Below are 20,125 nucleotides of genomic sequence, written 5' to 3' on the forward strand. Positions count from 1 at the left end.
GCTGTGCTATGGACGGGTCCAACCCGTCCGGGGCCGCACCGGGTCCTCCGCTGCTTTAAGGGGCGTGGCGGCGCTGGCCCGCCTCCGTCGCTCTGCCCGGCCCTCGGTGGCGCTGAGGGCCCGCGAGTCGCGGCGGCAGCGGCAGGACGAGCAGGAGCAGGAGGGGGTCACACTGCCATCATGCAGCGCCGGGTGTTCGTGGTGGGCGTCGGGATGACCAAGGTACCGCTCCCCGCCCTCCCCGGCACCGCGTGTGTGAGGGGGAACGACCCGGGCCAGGCTGGGCTCGGCGGGTGTCCCCTGTGGGCGCTGAGGGGACGCAGGGGGAGCCGTCCGCTCCCTCCCTCCCCTGTGGGGTGAAGCCCCTCACCGCGCCCGGCGCCGCCTCAGCGGGCCCTGGCGGGGCAGAGCCGTGCGGTGCCGGCCCGGGAGGCAGCGGCGCCGCGCAAAGTCCGCCCGCGCCCGGCGTGAGGGGGAGGCCGGAGCGCGGCCAAGGGGAACGTGGTGAACCCGCAGAGCGGGTCGATACCACAGACCTGCAGCGGGCACAGTGTCCCCGGAGTGTCACCGCAGCCGCTGGCCCGCGGCTTAGCCTTGCCCGAGGGGCTCAGGGCCTCTCCTGGGCAGTTCTGTACCCGGTCACTCAGCGGCCAGCACAGTTTCCTCCACAGCTCCCTGAGAGCGGGTTGCAGGCAGGTGCGTGTGGGGCGCTTCTCCCCGGTAACAAGTGACAGCACAAAAGGAAGTGGCTTCAAGTTTCCAAGGGAAGGTTTAGGAGTAGGGTTAGGATTGGGATTAAGTAAAATTTCTTCACCCATAAAAATTGCCAAGCCCAGGAAGAGGCAGCCCAGGGCAGTGGTAGAGTCACCTGAGGCCATCATTTAGTGGTGGATTTGGCAGTTCTGGGGTAATGGTGGGACTTGATCTAAGAGGTCTTTTCCAACCTAAATGATTTGATGATTTTCAAAGAGGAGCAAAAGCTAAAGGAACAGACTTTTACAATGATCAACTCGCTGACTGATTTTTCTTATGACCTTCAGTATGAAGGTTCTCTGACTAAATTAATGGAAGGAGGCACTACAGAAAGTACAGCAGTGTTGCAAAACACTGAAGTTGGGGAGGAAAGCACAAGGAGGCAGAAAATTAACTTTTGTACACTCACAGGGAATGTCAGATAATTTGTAGAATGAAGACTTTTTAGCAGCAACACTTTTTGTTAGTGATGTAAAAACGCAAAGCACATGTGTTTGTGGTGGACTCTAACAAATCACTGCAAAGAAAATAGAAATGCCATCTCTACTCCAGTGCTGAGGGGTGAGGTATGATAAATTCTGTACAAAAAGCAAGCATTTGCTTGTTACAAATAGGAGTAGAACAAAATAAAGGGGAAGGGAAGTATTTATCAAGGTCTTAGTGAAGATTATGATATATTATGATGAATCAGTGACAATGACAGTTCTTCTCTGTCCCACCCACAGGCTTTGCACAGGGTTATTGTCCATATCTACAGCCATGGATCTTCTTTAAGAATGAGCAAAATTGGCCCTCAGCTTCCATAAAGTGCCCCTACTCTATCTGGATTTGGCAGTAGCACTTGGGAATTGTAAAGGTTTTGTGAACACGCTTTTGGATCAATTAAATTACATTGTTTGCATTATTTAAAGCTGACTTCCAAATTAAATACAAAGCTTTTAAATATACCAATTTGAGCAAAAAGGGTATTAAATCTCACTGTGATTTGTTTTTTGTTTTTGTTTTGTTTCCTCTTGTCAGTTTTCAAAGCCTAATGAGAATAGTGCTGATTATCCTGAAATGGCTAAGGAAGCAGGTAATTTAATAATAAAGCATTTTATTTGATTGCTGATGCTTATTTTAAGTCTTACAGTTAATATTTTTATTATACATATGAAGGAACAACTGCTTTTCAGTTGTATATAAAAAGAAAAGACCACTCTCACAAAATCCATAACTGACCTGTCCAACTCCAATGCTGAAGGCAGCAGGATGGCTTAAAATTGGATTGGACCCTTAAATAATTTAATACTTAGCTAAAGTATTCAAAACATACTTTCATTGGGATGAACAACCTTTGTGCAGGAACACGATTGAATGAAATTTGCTGATAAAGAAACTTGTTCAGAACTCAAAACAGTGTGAAATTGTCCTTGTGAGTATTAAGGTACAAGACTATATTAACCATTTGCATCATATAACAATGAATTTGTACAACTCTTTTTCTAGTTTGAATGCAGGAATTGTACATACAACTACATACTACAGCAACTAAGGTTGCTTGTTGTGCTTGTGAGAGCTGCTTTTTTTTGTCCCCTTCAATTTTAATTTTTTTTTTCAACTTGTAACTGTTTTTTAGGCCAGGCAGCTTTAGCTGATGCTGGGATTCCTTACTCAGCAGTGAAGCAGGCGTGTGTGGGTTATGTTTATGGTAAGTGATGTTTGACTGGGATGTGACATCCGTGGCAGTTGCAGACATCTGTGTGGATAAAATTTATCCACACCTGCGTGGATAAAGTATGGGGGAATCCCATGCATAAGCTTTCTATTATGGGGAAACCTATGTAGAGAGAGTTTTGCATTTACTTTCTTCCTGCTTCTCTCTTAATGGCTGTATTATGGCAACTGGAGTAGGGTCAGTCAGCTGTGATACCTAGAGCAGCTTTCAAGCTGCACCTCTTAAGTCCTTTCTGCCACTTTATCACAGAAGCAGGACAAACTTCTGTCTTTAAAATCTGATGAGTTTCACCTTTTTTCTGAGGTTCTTTGCTGTGGATACCTGGCAGACACACTCAATGGGACAGTTCAGAAGTTCAAGTTTACAGTTTAAGTGGTAGCATTGCACGTGTATGGCAGGATTTCTTTTTGTGAGTGGAGTTTGAGTTTGTACCTTACTTTAATGCTGTGTTTCTCTCTAAAGGTGACTCTACCTGTGGACAGAGGGCCATCTACCACGGGTTGGGTCTGACTGGCATTCCCATTGTTAATGTCAACAACAACTGTGCCACTGGAGCCACTGCTCTGTTCATGGCCAGACAATTAGTAGAAGGAGGTGAGTTGTTTTGCTCTGGAGCTGGGTAACACATAATCTCTATGTCTATGAAAGGAAAAGGAGAGAAGAATCTGCTAAAAAGCCTAGCTTTTAATTTTTTTTTTTTAACTTGAAGTTAACACAAGTGTTTGACTAATGCATTTTTGGAAGGGAGGGGAAGAGCAATGCCTTGTGACAGACTGCTTTGAACTGATAGATGAGCATTTCCTTCTGTTTCTGCAGTTCCTTTATGGACTTTGATACTTTCTTGCACTTAAATGCTGATGTTTCGGTAACGAAAACTATAGTATCGCTGTATGATTACTCTAGTATTTGTAGCAGAGACATAAGTGCTTGCTTGTCTAAGATAATTGCTGGCAAACGGTTAAAATAAACCCAAATCCTGTCGTGATCTCTCATTCTTGAGCATCAGAATGTTTGTATCAATATTATTTCCACTTTAATTTGACTCCCTTTCAAAAATGAAGGAAGGAGGAAGGGCAGCTGGTAGGTGTTTATGTACATATCTTATAATTGAATAGTTGTTAGTACATAGTGTCATTTATAATCACATTGTGCTTTAAATGGCCACAAATTTTATTTTAAGGTTTGGCAGACTGTGTTCTGGCGCTTGGCTTTGAGAGGATGGCGAAAGGATCTCTTGCTACACGTGTAAGTGTCTGAAACACTTCATATGTTCTGTGTTTGTAGCGAGTTACACCTCCTCACTCTCTGAGACATATTCTCATTTATCCCAGTTGCTTCATGATGTTGCTGTAGGTGATTACAAAATAAACCATTATTTTGATCCACAGAAACTTTTAATAAGTTTTATCATTCTGACGTGCAAATTTTGCGTGGAATATTTTAGAATTAATTTTGAGTAATATGTCCTGCTTCTAGTATTTTGTCAAGACTGTGTTAAAGGTTGGGTTAATAGGGAACAATGAAAATACCAGATGGAATACTGAAGCTTTGAGTAATTGAAGTGTCTTCCTCAAAATGACACAGCAAATCAAAGAAATAATCTGAGTCTTCCAGCTTGATGCTTACTCAGTTGACCTGTTAACACACTTTCCCAAAACCTGAGGGCTTCTTGACTCTTCTTTGTTTTTACTGGAGAAGTCTGTGGGAGTTTGTTTATATTTTGCCTTATGGCAAACCGTATTAGAGACCATGTGTCATTTAACTACAGAACTGCCAAATTTGGTAATATATGCAAGAGGTTTGGGTGAGAAATGTTACATTTAACAAGTGATAAAAATGAGAAAGAGTTATCTTTTAACATGCTCTACAATATTTCATCTAAGCTTCATTGAAAATGCTACTATAGAATTAATTTTATAACTTGAAACTATATTAACTATAGGGTTTTAAGTGAGGGGAAAAATACCCAATGTCCTCTGCTGAAAATAGTGACTGTGGTAGAAATCACATAGCAGTGATCCTTGCCTTGAATCAGTGCAGTGGGTATAATGTTAAGCATTTTCTGCTTATTTACTCTTTTTTCTAGTTGGGAAATTATGAATGCTTAAAAACAGGTCCCTGAAGTGTAACCTACTGTCCAGTGGAATTGTTAAGTGATCAGAAAAACCTTTATTTTCCTTGAAATCCGTGGCACTTTTGTGGTGATGTTGTAGAGAAAAAGAAATGATGACTTTCTTGGTAACTATTTCTCTTTGTAACTATTTCTGTCCTCTTTAGTTTTCAGACAGAACTAATCCAATGGACAAACACGTGGAAATTATGATAAATAAATACGGCTTAGCAAGTGCTCCAGTGGCACCTCAGTTGTTTGCAAGCGCTGGCAAAGAACATATGGAGAAATATGGTACGTTAAAACACATTTTTTTCATTGTCTTCTTTTAATGAATTGATTTAAAATAATATATTAGGATTTCGTTTTTAAAAAATGGTAGCATTTTTAGACTATTATAGGGAAAAATGTTAGACTTAGACTCTAATATTTCACTGCAGCTGTTTTGCACTGGTAGGAAAATGAGCATTCAAGTTTCAGTTGTATGGTAATACATCAAATAAAATGCACTTATTTTCTGTATTTTTATGTAACTGTTAGATATCCAAGTGGCTTGTTCTGTTAGCTAAAACTCTACCATGTTGAGTAGTCTTTATGTAATTTAATTTTGAGACCTAAGTTGAGCTCTAAGGAAAGCCTTGATAATAATGAGTCTCTTGTAAAGATGCTTGTAAAGGTCAGATGCTTATGACACAATATTTAAACTGTTACATTACCACTGTTTGGGTAAACAGAATATTTCAACACAGCTTTCTTTCCCCTTCCAGGGACGAATCCAGAGTACTTTGCGAAAATTGCATGGAAGAATCACAGCCATTCAACTAACAACCCGTGAGTGGTGTGCCCTGCTCCTGTACTGAACATCCCTTGTTAAAAAATTCATGCACCACCAAGTACTATTTTTAGAAATGCTTTATGGAGTATATTCTTTACTATGGAATGAGAATTTTCCCCAGCATAAATTCTACGTCCAGTGCCTTACACGTTGTAAAAACAGCTCTATAGCTGCCTTACAGTGTGATCTGAGAATGTCTAGTGCTGAAACTGAGATGGCATCTGTGTGTTGTCCTCAGGTATTCCCAGTTCCAGAAGGAGTACACATTAGATGAAGTTCTGCAATCTCGCAAAATTTTTGATTACCTGACTGTCTTACAGTGTTGGTAAGGAGAGGCCTTTGTATAGTGAAATATATCTTGATGTACAGACAAATATGGTGGGACATCTATTTAAATGAAAGTCTGTTTGTGTGTAAATTAAAATTTAGAGATGACTTTAAGGAAAACTTTTTATAGCTAAAACAAATGTGGAAACTCTGTCATGACCAAGCGCTGGATACTTGTTCACAGTGCAATACAATGAGCTGAAATATATTTTATACTTTGGGGTTCTCACATAATTCTGCATCTTTCACTCATGTGCAGCCATTGCTGTTAAGTGTTGATTTTTCTCTTCAGTGTTTCCTACACGCTCTTGATCTGTTTATAGCCAAGTAGGAGCTTTGATTTTTCCTAAATTGAAAAACCTTTATGATATGTTTCTATTTTGATTTTCAAATGTCTGGTATAAATATTATTGCAAGTGCCCAGTAAACACTGTTGGAATTTATAGTTTCAACCAAAGAAAATGTCTTTTCATTTGTTCTCTTTGGTTTTTTTTGGTTTGTATTAAAAGATAAATCTATGGAAGATCTACATTACTAATTTAGAATAATGACATCATTATTTTTCTTTCAATCAGTCCAACATCAAATGGTGCTGCAGCTGCAATTTTGGCTAATGAGGAGTTTGTGAAAAGGCATAAGTTGCAGCCAAAAGCTGTGGAAATTCTAGCCCAGGTGATGGCTACTGATTATCCAAGCACATTTGAAGAAAACAGTTGTATGAAGATGGTGGGTTTACAATTCCCTGTTCTCTGGTACTCATTGGGATGGTTCTTCTGAGGGTTTTGGTTTATGGTTTCTTGTTGTTTTTTTTTTTTTTTCTGCTGCAGTCATGTTCTGTTTAGGTTTAAAATACAGTCCTAGTCAGTGGCTGATAGAAAAAGGGAACAAGACAGTTTGAGGATTTGTTGCAAGGCTGTTGGTCTGACTCACACAAAGGAGCAATGTGGCTGGTGAGCAAGGTCCAGAAAATAGAGGATATTCCCCAGAAAGTATTTGCATACCAGCAATAAGACTTAGAATGTATCATTTCTTTCTATACAATTCATATTGTACAAATATTAAACTCTGATATATGATGCATTAAAATAAATCAGAATACCACCTCCTCTGGGTTACTTTCACTGACAGGATATATAGAAGCATGTTTAAAATTAAGTGTAGACATGAAATGGCTGGCTGTACTTCTTTAATGCTGCTTCAACATACAGTTCCTTCTTTTGGCAGGTTGGCTATGACATGACTAAAAAAGCTGCACAGAGATGTTTTGAACAAGCAGGCCTAAAGCCCACAGATGTTGATGTGATTGAACTTCATGATTGCTTCTCAGTTAATGAATTCCTTACCTACGAAGCTCTGGGACTCTGTCCAGAAGGTAACAGCATCAGTGGACATCACTGTTTTATTAAAGTGGAAAGCACTAAAAATGCCCAAATTAAGGACTCCTGTGATCTCAGTATTATGCCCTTTTTTCAGGGCTACTACCCCAAGACCTCCATCTAGGTATTTCCTTTTAAGAGGATAAAAACTGGACAAGAATTGCCAATAGAGGGCCTTAGCAAGTCAGTGATCTTTGGAACATCTTTGCCTCAGCGATGCTGGCAAGTAGTGACCATGCCTCTAAAGTCAACTGGGTTACAATGCCCAATCTGCCCAGATTGGTGTAATGTCATTGAAGAGGGTGGATTTACAACAGGTTAAGTGGCAGTGGAGTTTAGTTCTATGTAAGTCAAACCATTAAAATTTTCTACTGAAGAGGTTTTCGAACTGCTACTTCAGTTTGTGATATATTTAAATTTTAAACATATTCTTGCTTTGCGTAAATTACCATCTAACATAATCTTTCTCTAATATGTTTTTGACTGATTTTGAGAAAATACCATATTCTGGCACTAGGTGGTATATTGAGTCTGAGCTTTCTTACCAAAACAGAGACATTCGTGGAACTCCAAGAAGACTTTTTATGTGTTTGTAGGTCTTCAAATATTTGCCTTTGAATGGTTGCTTTTGACTGTCATTTTTGCTATATTTTACTGTGGCAAAAATGGTAAATTTTGGACATTATTTAAATAGGTACATTAAGCTCTTTAGCTTCATTTCTTTGATTGATACAGAAGAATCCTGATGGTAGTTGCTTATTTGCCTGGAAAGTCTTGTGCATGGTAATTTAACAGTGCAGGTCTCACAATCTTTAGTCAGTCTGACCTTATAGTAGATGGAACTCATCTTGCAACGGTAGATTAATTAGGCATAGAGATTAATGAAAGGGCATAAACCACACTGTGGGTTCAGATCTGCAAGACTAACCTGCTGTTCTCACTTAGTGGCACAAGTAAGTTATAAGTACAGGAACCATGGCAGATTCTTTTTAGATTTCAAAGTAATAATGTGGGCCCAAGAAGCTCGTACAAGAATAAAGGAATAAGAGCTTGGTTAAGAGGGAGAACTGTCTGTAGTCTGGAAAGCTGTGTAATTCTAAGCACTGGTCTTAAGAGTGGTTTTATTTACTATCTTAATGTCTTAATGCAGCCTTTGTGGCAAAGGCTCCTGTCCAACTTGGTGTTGACCTCCCATGTACTGGGGGGCACAAATTACAACTCTTTTACAAAAGACATAGTTATCACTGCAGTTTCATGAGCAAAGTAATAAATAGCTCCATTATATTGGTTATATCAAAATACTGTATATCAACAAAACAATTCAACAGCAAATTAAAAACCACTTTTGTATCAAATACTTCTCTTCCCTGTTCCACTTTCTCCAGTGATATAAGCAATTCTCACTAAGGTAGTTGGGCTGATTCCAGTTGGCTCTTTGTGAAATATGAGCTGTAGCATTTCCTGGGTTTTGCCTGACATGCAGCATCTCTGGTAAGTGACAGCAGAATTGACAAATCACTTAAAAAGACCATTTTTCTTACATAAATACTGTTTTTATAGGAAGAGCATGTGACCTGATCGACAGAGGAGACAATACTTATGGAGGAAAATGGGTGATTAATCCCAGTGGTGGCTTGATTTCAAAGGGACACCCTCTTGGTGCCACAGGTAAGCAAGGACACTTCATTGAGTCACACCCCTTAAATAGGAGATGCAGCCCTTGAGCAGGCAGGGGCTTCCCACTGGTGCTTGACACATGAGAGCCTCACCATCAGCTCCAGAGCTTCTTTCCAGTTTCTCATTTCCAAATAATGCAAGTGTTAAGGCAGATTCACCACACAGGATTGCTCAAACCTATGTGAATTTGACTGTTAGCACTGACCTAATTTTTGGTGCTTTTTTTTTTTTGGTGTTACTAAAGCAGTCTGCAAACAGTTAAACTTGGTTTTTTTCCTAAATAATTGCTCAATAGTACAGTTTCTGATTAATGTGGTTTGAATAACTGTTTTTATATTATGTCATCCTTTAAATTTGAGATCTTGGAGGCTTTTACTGCCTCTGAATAGCCTGTTCCATTGTTAGCTGTACTAGAAGCCGTATCTGTTTAAGTCTTGCACGTCAAAATATTTATCTGATGTTTACAACAGAAGCTCACTTAGTCACCATTTACCAGCAGCATGGCTTTTCCTTTTTGTTTGTTGGTTTTGGTTTTTTTTTTTTGGTTTCTGTAATATGCTGTGCTTGTTATCAAATGAGTTGGCTCTTGGATAAAATGTGATTGGGTTTGTGAAGATAATTCACCTTCCTTGTTTGGAAATGAGAAGTTGTCAGAAAACTGGAGAAGAAGAAACCTTGTAAAACAGCAAACCTTAATCTAAACAGCTGTAACAGTGAGATAATGCACAGTTGGTGTCGGGGGCAGGGGGAATTTTTAGGAAACTTTGGAGAAAAAAGGTTGCAGATAAATGAGCCTGTGGGTGTCTAACAGGATGAGAGTGTTGCACTGCCAGGTTTGAGTTAGCTTTTTGTCAGTTCCAGTGACAGATGTAGAGGCAGTTACTGGTATTTTTGCCTCTCTATTGCCATGGGATGGGGGAAGAGTCGTTAAATTTTCAAACCATTCGAGGGCAGGCTGCACCACTGTGCACACTCACTCCTTGAGGCTGAGAGAGTGTCAATGAAACCTGTTCTGTGACTGGAATGATAAAATTCCTTGACTTGACTCATCTTCTTCATAATGTTTCAGCTGGCAATGTGTTAAATTCAGTCCATAACATGCAGATTCCTTGTTGGCCTTGCCCAGTGGGCTGTGCAGTTGTCCAGGGACGGGATGGAGGGAAGGAGAAATATGTAAGAAGTGTCTGGAGAAGGGCAGTGGGGCTGGGGAAGGGTCTGGAGCACCAGGAGGGGCTGAGGGAGCTGGAGGGGCTCAACCTGGAGGACAAGAGGCTCAGGGGGGCCTTCTTGCTCTCTGCAACTCCCTGACAGGAGGGTGGGGCCAGGAGGGTTGGGCTCTGCTCCCAAGGAACAAGGGACGGGACAGGGGAGAGTGGCCTCAAGCTGTGCCAGGGGAGGTTCAGGTTGGAATCAGGAAGAAGTTCTTCCCAGAAAAGGTGATCAGGCTTTGGAATGGGCTGCCCAGGGAGGTGATGGAGTCACCGTCCCTGGAGATGTTCAAAGAAAGAGCGGACGCGGCATTAGTGCCATGGTCTAGTTGCCACGGTGGTGTTGGGTCTTAGGTTGGACTCATGATCCCAGAGGTCTTTTCCAACCTAATTGATCCTGTGATTCTGCGTGTGGTGGAATCGGCCTCTAACTGCAGAAAGAGCTGACGGAAGAATAGGGTAAACGTAATCCCAGAGTCAGGGCTGCGATGGAAAGGGGTTCTCCTCCCTTTGCGCCTCCCAAGGAGATCTATCTCTAGACACCCGCGCTGGCTGGCAGGAAGTTTTCCCAATGCCCTGACGGCTCTGCGCTCGATGTTTCAGGGCTGGCGCAGGTCGCGGAGCTCTGCTGGCAGCTGCGCGGCCTGGCGGGGCGGCGGCAGGTGCCGGGGGCGAAGGTCGCGCTGCAGCACAACCTGGGGCTCGGCGGGGCCGTCGTGGTGACCCTGTTCGGCATGGGCTTCCCGCGGGGACACAGGTGAGACGGGGCTTCCCGCGGGGACACAGGTGAGACGGGGCTTCCCGCGGGGACACAGGTGAGACGGGGGCGCGCACAGGCCTGGCCCTGCTCCTCTGGGCTGCGCACGGTGAGAGAGGGCGAACTGCTGCGGGAACATTCCTGCCCCTCACCCTGTGTCCCCCCGTGGCTTTGTGCCTCAGAACTTGGTTATTTTAGAGTTCTGGGTGCTGCTGCGCGAAGAAGGGAGTGCGCTGTTAACTAAACTTGCTCTCGCTGGAAACTTGCTCAGTAACTCTTCTGTAGCCGCAGCCGTGTTGCTGAGGCTGTAACTCACACACTGCCCTGAGTCTGAGAAATAATGCGAGTTGGGAGGTAAACAACGTGCACTCGGAGTTGGGAGTCATGGAAAAGAGGAAACTGGTCCCTAAAAATTGGTCATGCGACTATTTCTAAGGAAATGTCGAATGTTTGGAGAAGAAAGTCAGCAAAACAAAACAAACCCTTCCAAGAACAAAACAGGCCACATCAAAATGAATTAACTGAAAGTAGGCATCTGCTAAAACCAGCAAGACATCCATGGGAATAGAGATACCCACTGCTGAAATTGTTACTAGTTTGGCTTCCTGAAGAATTGCTCTTAGCTGTGTTCCATGTGGTATTGTGAGTACTCAGAACAGTTCAGATGTGTTACTGGTCCAGTCCTGGCTACAGAATTTGCAGTTGCAGCCTTTTTCAGAGTGAGAGGAGAACACTGCTGCAAAGGTGTCTGCACTCTGCTACAGTTCTGTGCTGAGGTGGACAGGAATGGAGAGAAAACAAAATTTGTATTATTTGTATTATAGAATTTCAGGAGAGACTTTTTATACACAATTCCCTTTACATTTTCATTTTCAACTTTGCTTAGAAAGATGGAGCTGCTCTTTGTGGGACTTAAAGGCTTTTAAAGGTTGATGCCAATACTTTATATTTGCTCTAAAAACCTGTGAAGAGCAAAATTTATCAACTGGCCTTACAGTAATAAATATTCCCCTCCCTCCCAACTCATATTTCTAATGTCTATTTTAGCTAAACCTGAGCAGATCCTGAGAGGTGATGATATAATCTGGAAGAGGTGACAAGAGAAGCTTGGAAGGGCTGCAGCAGTATTTTTTGTAGTACAGAGTCAGGAGTGATAATCCATTCACTTCTGTGGTCTCTAAGAGATTGTCCCTTGTGAGAAAATAGGTGTGATAGAGGAAGAATGTTTTGTCATGGATTCTCTTCAGACTTGCTCACAGAACTGGGCAGTGGGTGTTGGGACAGTTTTAAATCAGAGGGGGAAGGACTGTTACAGGGAATGTACTATTTTCCACTGCTTTGAGCTTTGTCTTTTAAAATACTGTAACTTTATGGAACAGAGAAACTGTTGCTATTTTTATATCCTTAACCTTGAGGTACTGCTAGAAGTGTAGCACCTTCCTGTGAGGAAGAGCTTTGCATGTAGATATAATGTTTCTCCTGAAGAAATGAAGTCTAATTTACTACAGCTCAGGTCACCCTCATTTGTGTTGAAAATTTTTAAAATACTTTGTTAGGTACAACTCAAAGCAGAGAAAGCTTAGCAGTGCTTATTTCATCTTCCATTGGAGAGGCTTAAAATCCTTTAGTTCCCCAAAGGCCCTGTGTGGGAGATCCCTGACATGGAGTTGCACTAATGTATATCAAACTTTGGAATGAAAGAGCCTGATCTCTTCAGACACCTCTTACGTAACTGATTTATGATGTGCATTGTGTAATTAAGGGAAAGGTGGTGAAATTTCATGTTTATGGGGATATTTCACACCAGTTTGCTACAGCAATGTAGGTAGAACTAACCACTGATTCCAGATCTGGCCTGTGGCTTTAGCAAGAGCTGACAGGAATGTGCATCCAGGTGAATGGCAGCAGCACTTGATCCATTTGGATTTTTGAAACAGTTCTGCTTTTTTTTTTTTTTTTTTTTTTTTTTTAATACATTAAAAATTTTGCATCCTGTTAGTACAGCCCTGGTTTATTAATAAATTAGATGTGTCTCCTTCAGATGACAGTGCCCACTATTGCTACCCTGTCACACTTGTGGGGCAGTGTCAGCACCACACCAGTAAGCTCCAGCAACATTTCTTAGGCAATTCTGTCACTTCAGTAATACCAGACCTGACCACAATTTTGGACTCTGCTGCCAAGAGATGGTAATAACTGTAAACTTGTTTTTCCTGCTGCTTGAATTGCCATTTCTTTGGACATCTCCATGCTTGGCTCTGTGTGCCCCTGCAGAAATGAAGAGTTGGGTTTCATGCTGCTGTCAGGCCACGCAGGGTGATTGCTCCAGAGAATCAGGAATAATAAGATTAATGATTTCCTTCCATTATAAAATTAATATTCTGTTCATGCACGAACTTGATACTTGATGTGATTGTAATTCAAGCTGTCAAGCCCATGAGGGAGCAAGCTTCACTTTGATAGCAGAGTTGCTCTGTGTTGCTGAAATGTTTCTTGCTGGTGTTAGGCCTGTTCATGATGATTTGAGGATGCTGAAGATGTGATTAAAGGTTCATAAATTAATGGTTTTTGTTGCAGCAGCGGCCGCATCACGGCTGTGCCGCTCAGCGCAGCTCTGGACGGATTTAAGTCACAACTGGTCTTCAAAGAGATTGAAAAGAAGCTCCAAGAGGTATTTGACTTATTCTCTTACCTACAACAGGATTTTAATTGGTAACAATGTGTGTGAAACCTGATGGAAATGAAGTAACATCCCTCACTTCATCAGCACTGCTCATTGAAACAAATGGTACAAATTTGGTTCTGCTGGGCCAGAAACCTTTCTGCCTGTGCCATGATTTTAAATTCCTTTTTTTCACATAGTTCCTACCTTCATAAGGGTATTTCAGTGAAGGCAAGTTTAGACTGTACGTGAAGAGCTTGCTAACTAACACGAGAGACTTTATGTCTGCTGTTGGGTGCTTCCTTTGTAAATGTGATTAGAGGAAGAACTCACATTTTGTCAGACTTCCATCAGGACAAGGCTGTTAGGACTGTGGTAATTTTTCTTAGTTTAATAGATTTTAATATAGATAGTCATAGTTTGAGTTTTTTGTTTGTTTAGATTTTTTGGATGGTTGTTTAAATGATGACTAATGGGGGATACTTTTATATTAGTACAAACGGTAAAGGTTTTTAAATTACTTTCTGTTAAATTTAAACTATCTGAAAATTATGTTAAATTACTAACTTTCACATTACCTGGTCATTACAGGAAGGAGAGCAGTTTGTCAAGAAAATTGGTGGAATTTTTGCCTTCAAAATAAAAGATGGTCCTGGTGGGAAAGAAGCAACTTGGGTAGTAGATGTGAAAAATGGTAAAGGCTCTGTGGCAGTTAATTCAGGTGAGTGCTCCTGTATTACGTCAACTGTAGAAAACACATAAACTAATGGAGATAAACTCATATTCTTTTTAAGCTTTAATGAGCAAAAGTTATGTAGAGCTACCTTAATTAATTTTAGACTTTTCTTATTGCTGACACTTTTCATCCAGGATGTTTTGGACCAAGAGTTAAATGTCTTCTACTCTGAATCTATCTAGAGATATTGTGTATTTTCTTAGAGCCTCCAGGCAGATCTGTCCTAGACTTCACGAGAGTCAGAATGAAAAATAAAAAAGTTAAAATCAAACCTTGCGGATTTTGTTGTTCTCACCTCTTAAAATTTGGGCCAGAAATGTAATTTGCAGCTGTTTTGTTTCTCAGTTTGTTGGAGACATTGGTAGGTGGTGAGCTGGTCTGTCTTGTCAAGTTACTTCTCTGCAGGTAGTTAAGCAACAAAACTTCACTGATTTCAGTGCTGTACCAACTGACAGAAACTGCAAGTTCCATTTTAGAAAAGACGGAAATAAATGAGACACAGACTGAGGGGTGGTGAGGAACCCCATAAAAGTATCAGAAACACAGGATTTGTACCCTTGCCATGAAGGTGTCTTGGCTCATGTCAGAAGTCACACACCCCAGTAAGGCAAATAAAAAAACGAAGACAAGAGTGTGTCCTCAGGGTCTCATCTATCCATGAGCCTGCATCACAAACCTTTTAGTTAAAAACAGGACAGGGGATTTGATTTGGAAATTGTTCTAAGTTATTACAAAAAGAAAGGCACTGTTTTTTGTTGCATGCACAGTTTATCAAATATTTCAGTTTAACAATAAGATGAGTATAGGAAAAGATGTGTGCAGGTTTTAGCCCTTTGGTATATATATACCACTTTATACTGGAGCTTATTAAAATAATTTTTCAGCTTATTTTTAGTAAGAAGATCCTTAAAACTTCTGCATTTGAATAAATTCAAATGAGTGCTTTTAGAATGCACATGTTGTTCCCATTGGAGGAGAGGACAGGAAATGCCTGGAATGTCAATAATGAATATCTTCAGAGTGTCACAGGGGAAAACTCATCTATTCTGATTTATCTTAATACTAGCAAATTTAAACTTGATAAAACTGAAAGGCAACTGTCAATGCTTGCAATCAACATTCTGTCTGATATTATTATTTCTTTTCAAGGAATAAATTTGCTTTCACAAAGGTCCATCTTCCTTCAGTGTTGGTCCCTTGCTGTTATTTTATAATGGCTCTTGGATGTACTTAGGTACCATTTTGCTAACCTGTAGTATCAACAGATTCTTCATGGGGTTGCAGCTTCTATTACTGTTTTATTTCTCATTTGGAATCTTCACAGTCAGCTCTTCCCTTGCAGATAAGAAGGCAGATTGTACAATCACAATGGCTGACACGGATCTGTTGGCACTCATGACTGGCAAAATGAATCCTCAGACAGTAAGTGCAGCAAACATGGGATGATAAGAGGACTGACTTGTTAGTTCTGAATGTGTTTACATTGAAATTATTTAAATAAATCCCCTGCTCCAAAACTGCTGTGTCTGATCTGAAAAATGACAATTCTTGACCTTGTCTAAACAAATTGGCCAATGTAGGATTAATCAAGAAAGAAAGTCTCTGCTCTTCTGAAACAGGTGCACACTATCTCAGACATTCTGTAGGTAATCCAGAAGGGGATGTAATAGTTCTTGGTTTGCAGAGAACAGGGGGAATTCAGTGTTTGCAGTGTGCCATAAGAAAGGAGGAATGTGGACCCTCTGGAGCACTTTATGCTCATAGCTGGCATTAATGTAAGGAGTGATCTTGATGCTGAAAAACCAGAAACTGAGATTAATCCACTGAATGCCTGTGATTAGTTGGGGTTTTTTGTTTGGTTTTGTTTTTTTTTATTCCTCATGTGTGCCAAAAGCAGTCGTAGTGTATGAGTAAAGCAGATGTGTAAGTTTATGTGCTGCCTTCTAAATTTGAAATGCTCTGGGTAACATTCTTTCAAGTTTTTGGTCTGCTAATCACAGGGTAAATAAGAATGTTCACAAACTGAAGTGTGTCTAGGAGAAGTTTGAAGGTAAAATACTTTACAGAAATGTTGTAATGTACAGGTAGAAAATTCAGAAGCAACTGCAGTTTTTCACCTACAGTTTGGATATTTTAGTGCATGTGCTTCACCTTTTTACAAGGTCTGGAGGAGAAAAATCAAAATCTTCTGCATATCTGCTTCACAAACTAAATTTGCAAAATTGAATTGATCAGTAGCAAAACCAGTTAAGGATTTGAGTTGAGAAATAAGTTGTGGCATCTGCTGTACACTGTGACTTTATGATCTGCAAATGAATTAATCAATTATCTTATATGAACACTCAGCACCAAAACATGGAGTGTTGTGCCCTGCTCTGTGTGCAGATCCAGGGTTGGGATAATCCAAGAAACAAGCAATACCAAGTTTAGGTGTCACAAATACAAGAACACAACTTCCTCAGTTTACTGTTCTACCCTCTAGTGCCAGCAAATGCATTTATCCCTGGATGTGAGGTGTCTGCCAGAACTGTTGGAATTATCAAACCGTGCATACGTAACTCTCTGGGGGGGTGCATTTGGGGTAATGTGTTGTATTGCATTTCACAGACTCTTTCTTTCTTTCCAGGCATTCTTTCAAGGCAAATTGAAGATTTCTGGGAACATGGGCATGGCAATGAAACTTCAGAATCTACAGCTTCAGCCAGGCAAAGCTAAACTTTGAGCTCAGTAGAGTAAATAGTCAGTATTTGATGTTCTTGACAAAAATGTAGAATGAGACTAGACATTATCAATAATATGGAGCAGGCTGGGTTTGATTGGACCTCTCTCACCTAAATTCTGTGGTTAGAGACCTTAATTCTCTTCATAAATTCCATCAGTTTCTCTATGGCTAAGCTTGAGGCACTAACTCTTACAAATGATATATGGTGGGGGTTTGTGACAGTTTTCGTTCTAATCAATATGAAAAATTTTATAAAACTTAGGGTTGAATGAGGCTGCTTTCTGTTGTTCAGGTTAGTTGAGAAGGAAGTGAGGAAAATTATAAATAGTTTGGCATATCAGTTGAGTGAGTTGCATTTTTTTAAAGCTGTAATAGCAGGTCATACAAACCCTTTCAGACTTCCACTCTAACAAATTTGCTGCTGCTTACATTAAAATAGTCTTGTAAAGGGGATCTCTAGCAACATTTTTTTAGAATAACTGTTAGGAATTTGCTATAAAATACTTTTCTTATTACTACTTTGGAATTAAAAAACAAAGAAAATATCCAGAAGTAAGCAGGAACTAGAATGTTGAAAACAGATTACGTGTGCCAGGAGAGCAGAGAGGGAGTACAACCAACATGTTACCTGTTTTCTCCTGACAGAATCTGGTGTTGATCATGACGAAATTCTTGTCAGTAACATAAAAGCTTTAAGTTCTGTTTTGGGCAAATGTTTTCTGGTTGGAAGTTTAATAGAAAATTAAATATACTTTTCCTGTTCTTCTGCGTGTCTCTTGCTCAGATTTATAAAAATGGATTTCATGTTAATGTGCTGAACTGACTGTTTTGTTCAGGTTGTCACAAGGAGAACCTGCAGATGTCCATTGTTTCCTCCTCAGGCATTGTCAGTAGCTAGTCCATAAACTACATCTCAGCCCAGCAGATACATCTCACATCCTCACATGTGGGCTATGACTGAGGAACTTAGGCTGAAACTTCCACTTCCCTGGTTTAACTAAAATCATAGTTGGACTCGATGATCCTTGTGGGTCCCTTGCAACTCAGCATATTCTGTGACAATAAAAATGAGCCAATTCAAGCCAATCCTTCTGCTTCTCTATAGTGAATGATGACATGTTGCTGAGCAGTAAGAATGGCTCTACTGAATGAGACCAAAAACCTTTGTAGCCCACTAGATTTCTGACAGTTGATAGCTTGGAAGGAATATTAAGATGGCCCACACATCTGTTTACTCAGAGTACTTTCCTAACTGCCAGTGATTGTAATTTTGTACTTTTTTTTTTCCAAGCTCATAAATTTGAGCCAAAACTGATAGGTCTGGATTGCCTTTCAGGAGTTTATCCAGTCCCTTTTTGAGTCTTTGGACAGCTTTTTTCACATGGGTCATGAGTTTCTGCACCTACACATCATGTGGAAGTAAACTTTATCTTCTACGTTGCAGTTTTATATCCCTTAGGTTTTTGTTCTTGGGTTTTTTTCGTGTTTGATGGTGTTGGTTTGTTGGTTTTTGATTTTTTTTTTTTTAAGTGGAAGAAACCATGAACAGCTTCAGAGGACTCCTGGTGTTTATAGTCTTACCCTGTCACCGTCAGGCTTCACAGCTCAAAGAGGACATTCTATTTAACTGTGTCACATGGAGACACCCTTGTGACCTTTTGGCCCTCCTGGTATCCTTCCTTTATGCTGCATTCCCTCTGTCCTGTTAAAAAGTTTTCTACATACAAGAGCATTTTCTGCTTTTATTTTTCTTTCCCCACTTGCTTTTCTGACCACTCCTAGTTTTAAGATTATGTTTTCCTAGATCCCTTAAAACTGGGGGCTCATTTCTATCCTGCTGACTCAGTGCTTGTTTCTGCTCTGTGAAACTGAAATATTCTTAATTATTGCTCCATATGCTTAATTTATACTGAACTTCTACTGTCTTTTATGGTCCAGGCACTGGGTTTTCAGACCTGCCTGCAGCTCCTGTGCTCAGCCCGGGGCTTTAAGATGTGGATGAATCAACATTTGTCACCCCACTGTTCATCTTCTTTTGCAAGGCATTAGTTTTCTGTTAAATAGGACAGAGATGGCCTTACTCCACTGTAAACTTCTTAAAATACAGTCTGTTTGTATGAATCAGGTTTCCTCTTGGGTATTGTTTGTTGACTTATCCAAGGGATTGGAGTAGACAGTGATGTCTCCAATTAAAGCAGTGTTAGCTCTCAATAAAATAACATTTGTCAATGCTTTTTTTCTAAGTTCTTGCCATTTGGCTTTGGGATCAAATAAAGGGGAATTATGGGATTGCAGCAGTAATTTTGTACTGAAAACAGTTTGTTCCTCCTTTTGAATCACTGATACTACCAAAGAGCTCTGAGTAGATGTCTGTTATGCAAGCTCAGAACATGCCTTTTTCAAGAATTTTGAACACAAATGTATTTTTGGCCTCTGTTTAATTAAAGAAGCAAATGAATTTTGAAGTATAAACAAGCTAACATAGATAATGGGAGTCCATACCAATAATGGTTTAAGTAAGATGTGCTCAATTGCAGATTGAGGTAGTTTTTTTAGAGGGATGGGGGAAAGTTGCACAGAAATAGTAAGAGAAAAAAAATGTGCAAAAATAACTTTCTTTGCTGCCAAGTGAGAGAATATACAAGTTTGGCTGTCAGAAATCTCTGGGTTTGTACAGGCCCGGGGCTTTCAGGCTTGAGCCCTTGCAAATGTGACTGTAACAGAAAGAATCCCAGATGAAATGCTCAGTTCCCAGCAGCAGTAGCTAGAGGGAGCAGTGCAGGGTTAGCACAGTCTGCGACCGAGAGAATCAGTCAGTCCTGTGTTTCTCCTGCAGGATTTAAGAAGATGGAGTAAAGGACAAAGTTGCATATTTACCATGTCTACCAATTAATGTCTTATTTAGACATTTGTCTTGTGTTACTTCTTCACTTTCAGCACCTTTGTGTTGTAAGTTTTAAATATAATATATTCTCTGATTTTTCTGTGAGTGAGGGGGGTGTGTGGTCTTTTCTAAAAACACCAGATCCTCCATTAACATTCTGCAGGCTTAGAGTATGATAACTTTGAATAAATACATTTCACAGTGGATAAAATAATTTACCCAGTTCATCATGAGGAAATAGGCAAAGCTCTGTGGTGCAGAGCAGTCTTTGCCATTATTAAGTTCTATTACTCATTTTTTGCATAACTCAAAGCATTACCTAAGTTTGTACCATTTTAGAAATCGTGTTACAAAAGTTTTC

At 40.4% G+C, this 20,125-nt stretch overlaps 1 protein-coding gene across 3 annotated transcripts; it reads left to right on the top strand.

Annotated features, from left to right (window-relative positions):
* Window positions 1–70: 70 nt before the first annotated feature.
* SCP2 (sterol carrier protein 2) lies at window positions 71–17,646 on the top strand. Of its 3 annotated transcripts, none has more exons than XM_032697165.1 (16): window positions 76–222; window positions 1,774–1,828; window positions 2,372–2,443; window positions 2,933–3,064; window positions 3,651–3,715; window positions 4,748–4,874; window positions 5,348–5,411; window positions 5,654–5,740; window positions 6,318–6,468; window positions 6,967–7,114; window positions 8,679–8,786; window positions 10,607–10,760; window positions 13,338–13,431; window positions 14,014–14,143; window positions 15,501–15,580; window positions 16,785–17,646. In XM_032697165.1, the coding sequence occupies exons 1-16, from the start codon at window positions 181–183 to the stop codon at window positions 16,878–16,880; spliced, it is 1,605 nt and encodes a 534-aa protein (XP_032553056.1). In that variant the 5' UTR covers window positions 76–180; the 3' UTR covers window positions 16,881–17,646. The 3 variants fall into 3 exon arrangements, with proteins under 3 accessions (XP_032553058.1, XP_032553056.1, XP_032553057.1); XM_032697166.1 differs by having other exon boundaries at window positions 13,341–13,431; XM_032697167.1 differs by lacking the exons at window positions 14,014–14,143; window positions 15,501–15,580; window positions 16,785–17,646 and having other exon boundaries at window positions 71–222; window positions 10,607–10,789; window positions 13,338–13,414.
* The last annotated feature ends 2,479 nt before the right edge of the window (window positions 17,647–20,125 follow it).

Source organism: Chiroxiphia lanceolata, chromosome 9 (assembly GCF_009829145.1).
Source record: "Chiroxiphia lanceolata isolate bChiLan1 chromosome 9, bChiLan1.pri, whole genome shotgun sequence".
Classification (NCBI taxonomy): Eukaryota; Metazoa; Chordata; class Aves; order Passeriformes; family Pipridae; genus Chiroxiphia; species Chiroxiphia lanceolata.

Bases quoted from the DNA above. Each gene is read 5' to 3' on its own strand.
- SCP2 (XM_032697165.1), top strand. From the start codon at position 181: ATGCAGCGCCGGGTGTTCGTGGTGGGCGTCGGGATGACCAAG. The intron at 1,829-2,371 runs GTAATTTAATAA...ACTGTTTTTTAG, and splicing joins TGAAATGGCTAAGGAAGCAG to GCCAGGCAGCTTTAGCTGAT. The intron at 3,716-4,747 runs GTAAGTGTCTGA...TGTCCTCTTTAG, and splicing joins AAGGATCTCTTGCTACACGT to TTTTCAGACAGAACTAATCC.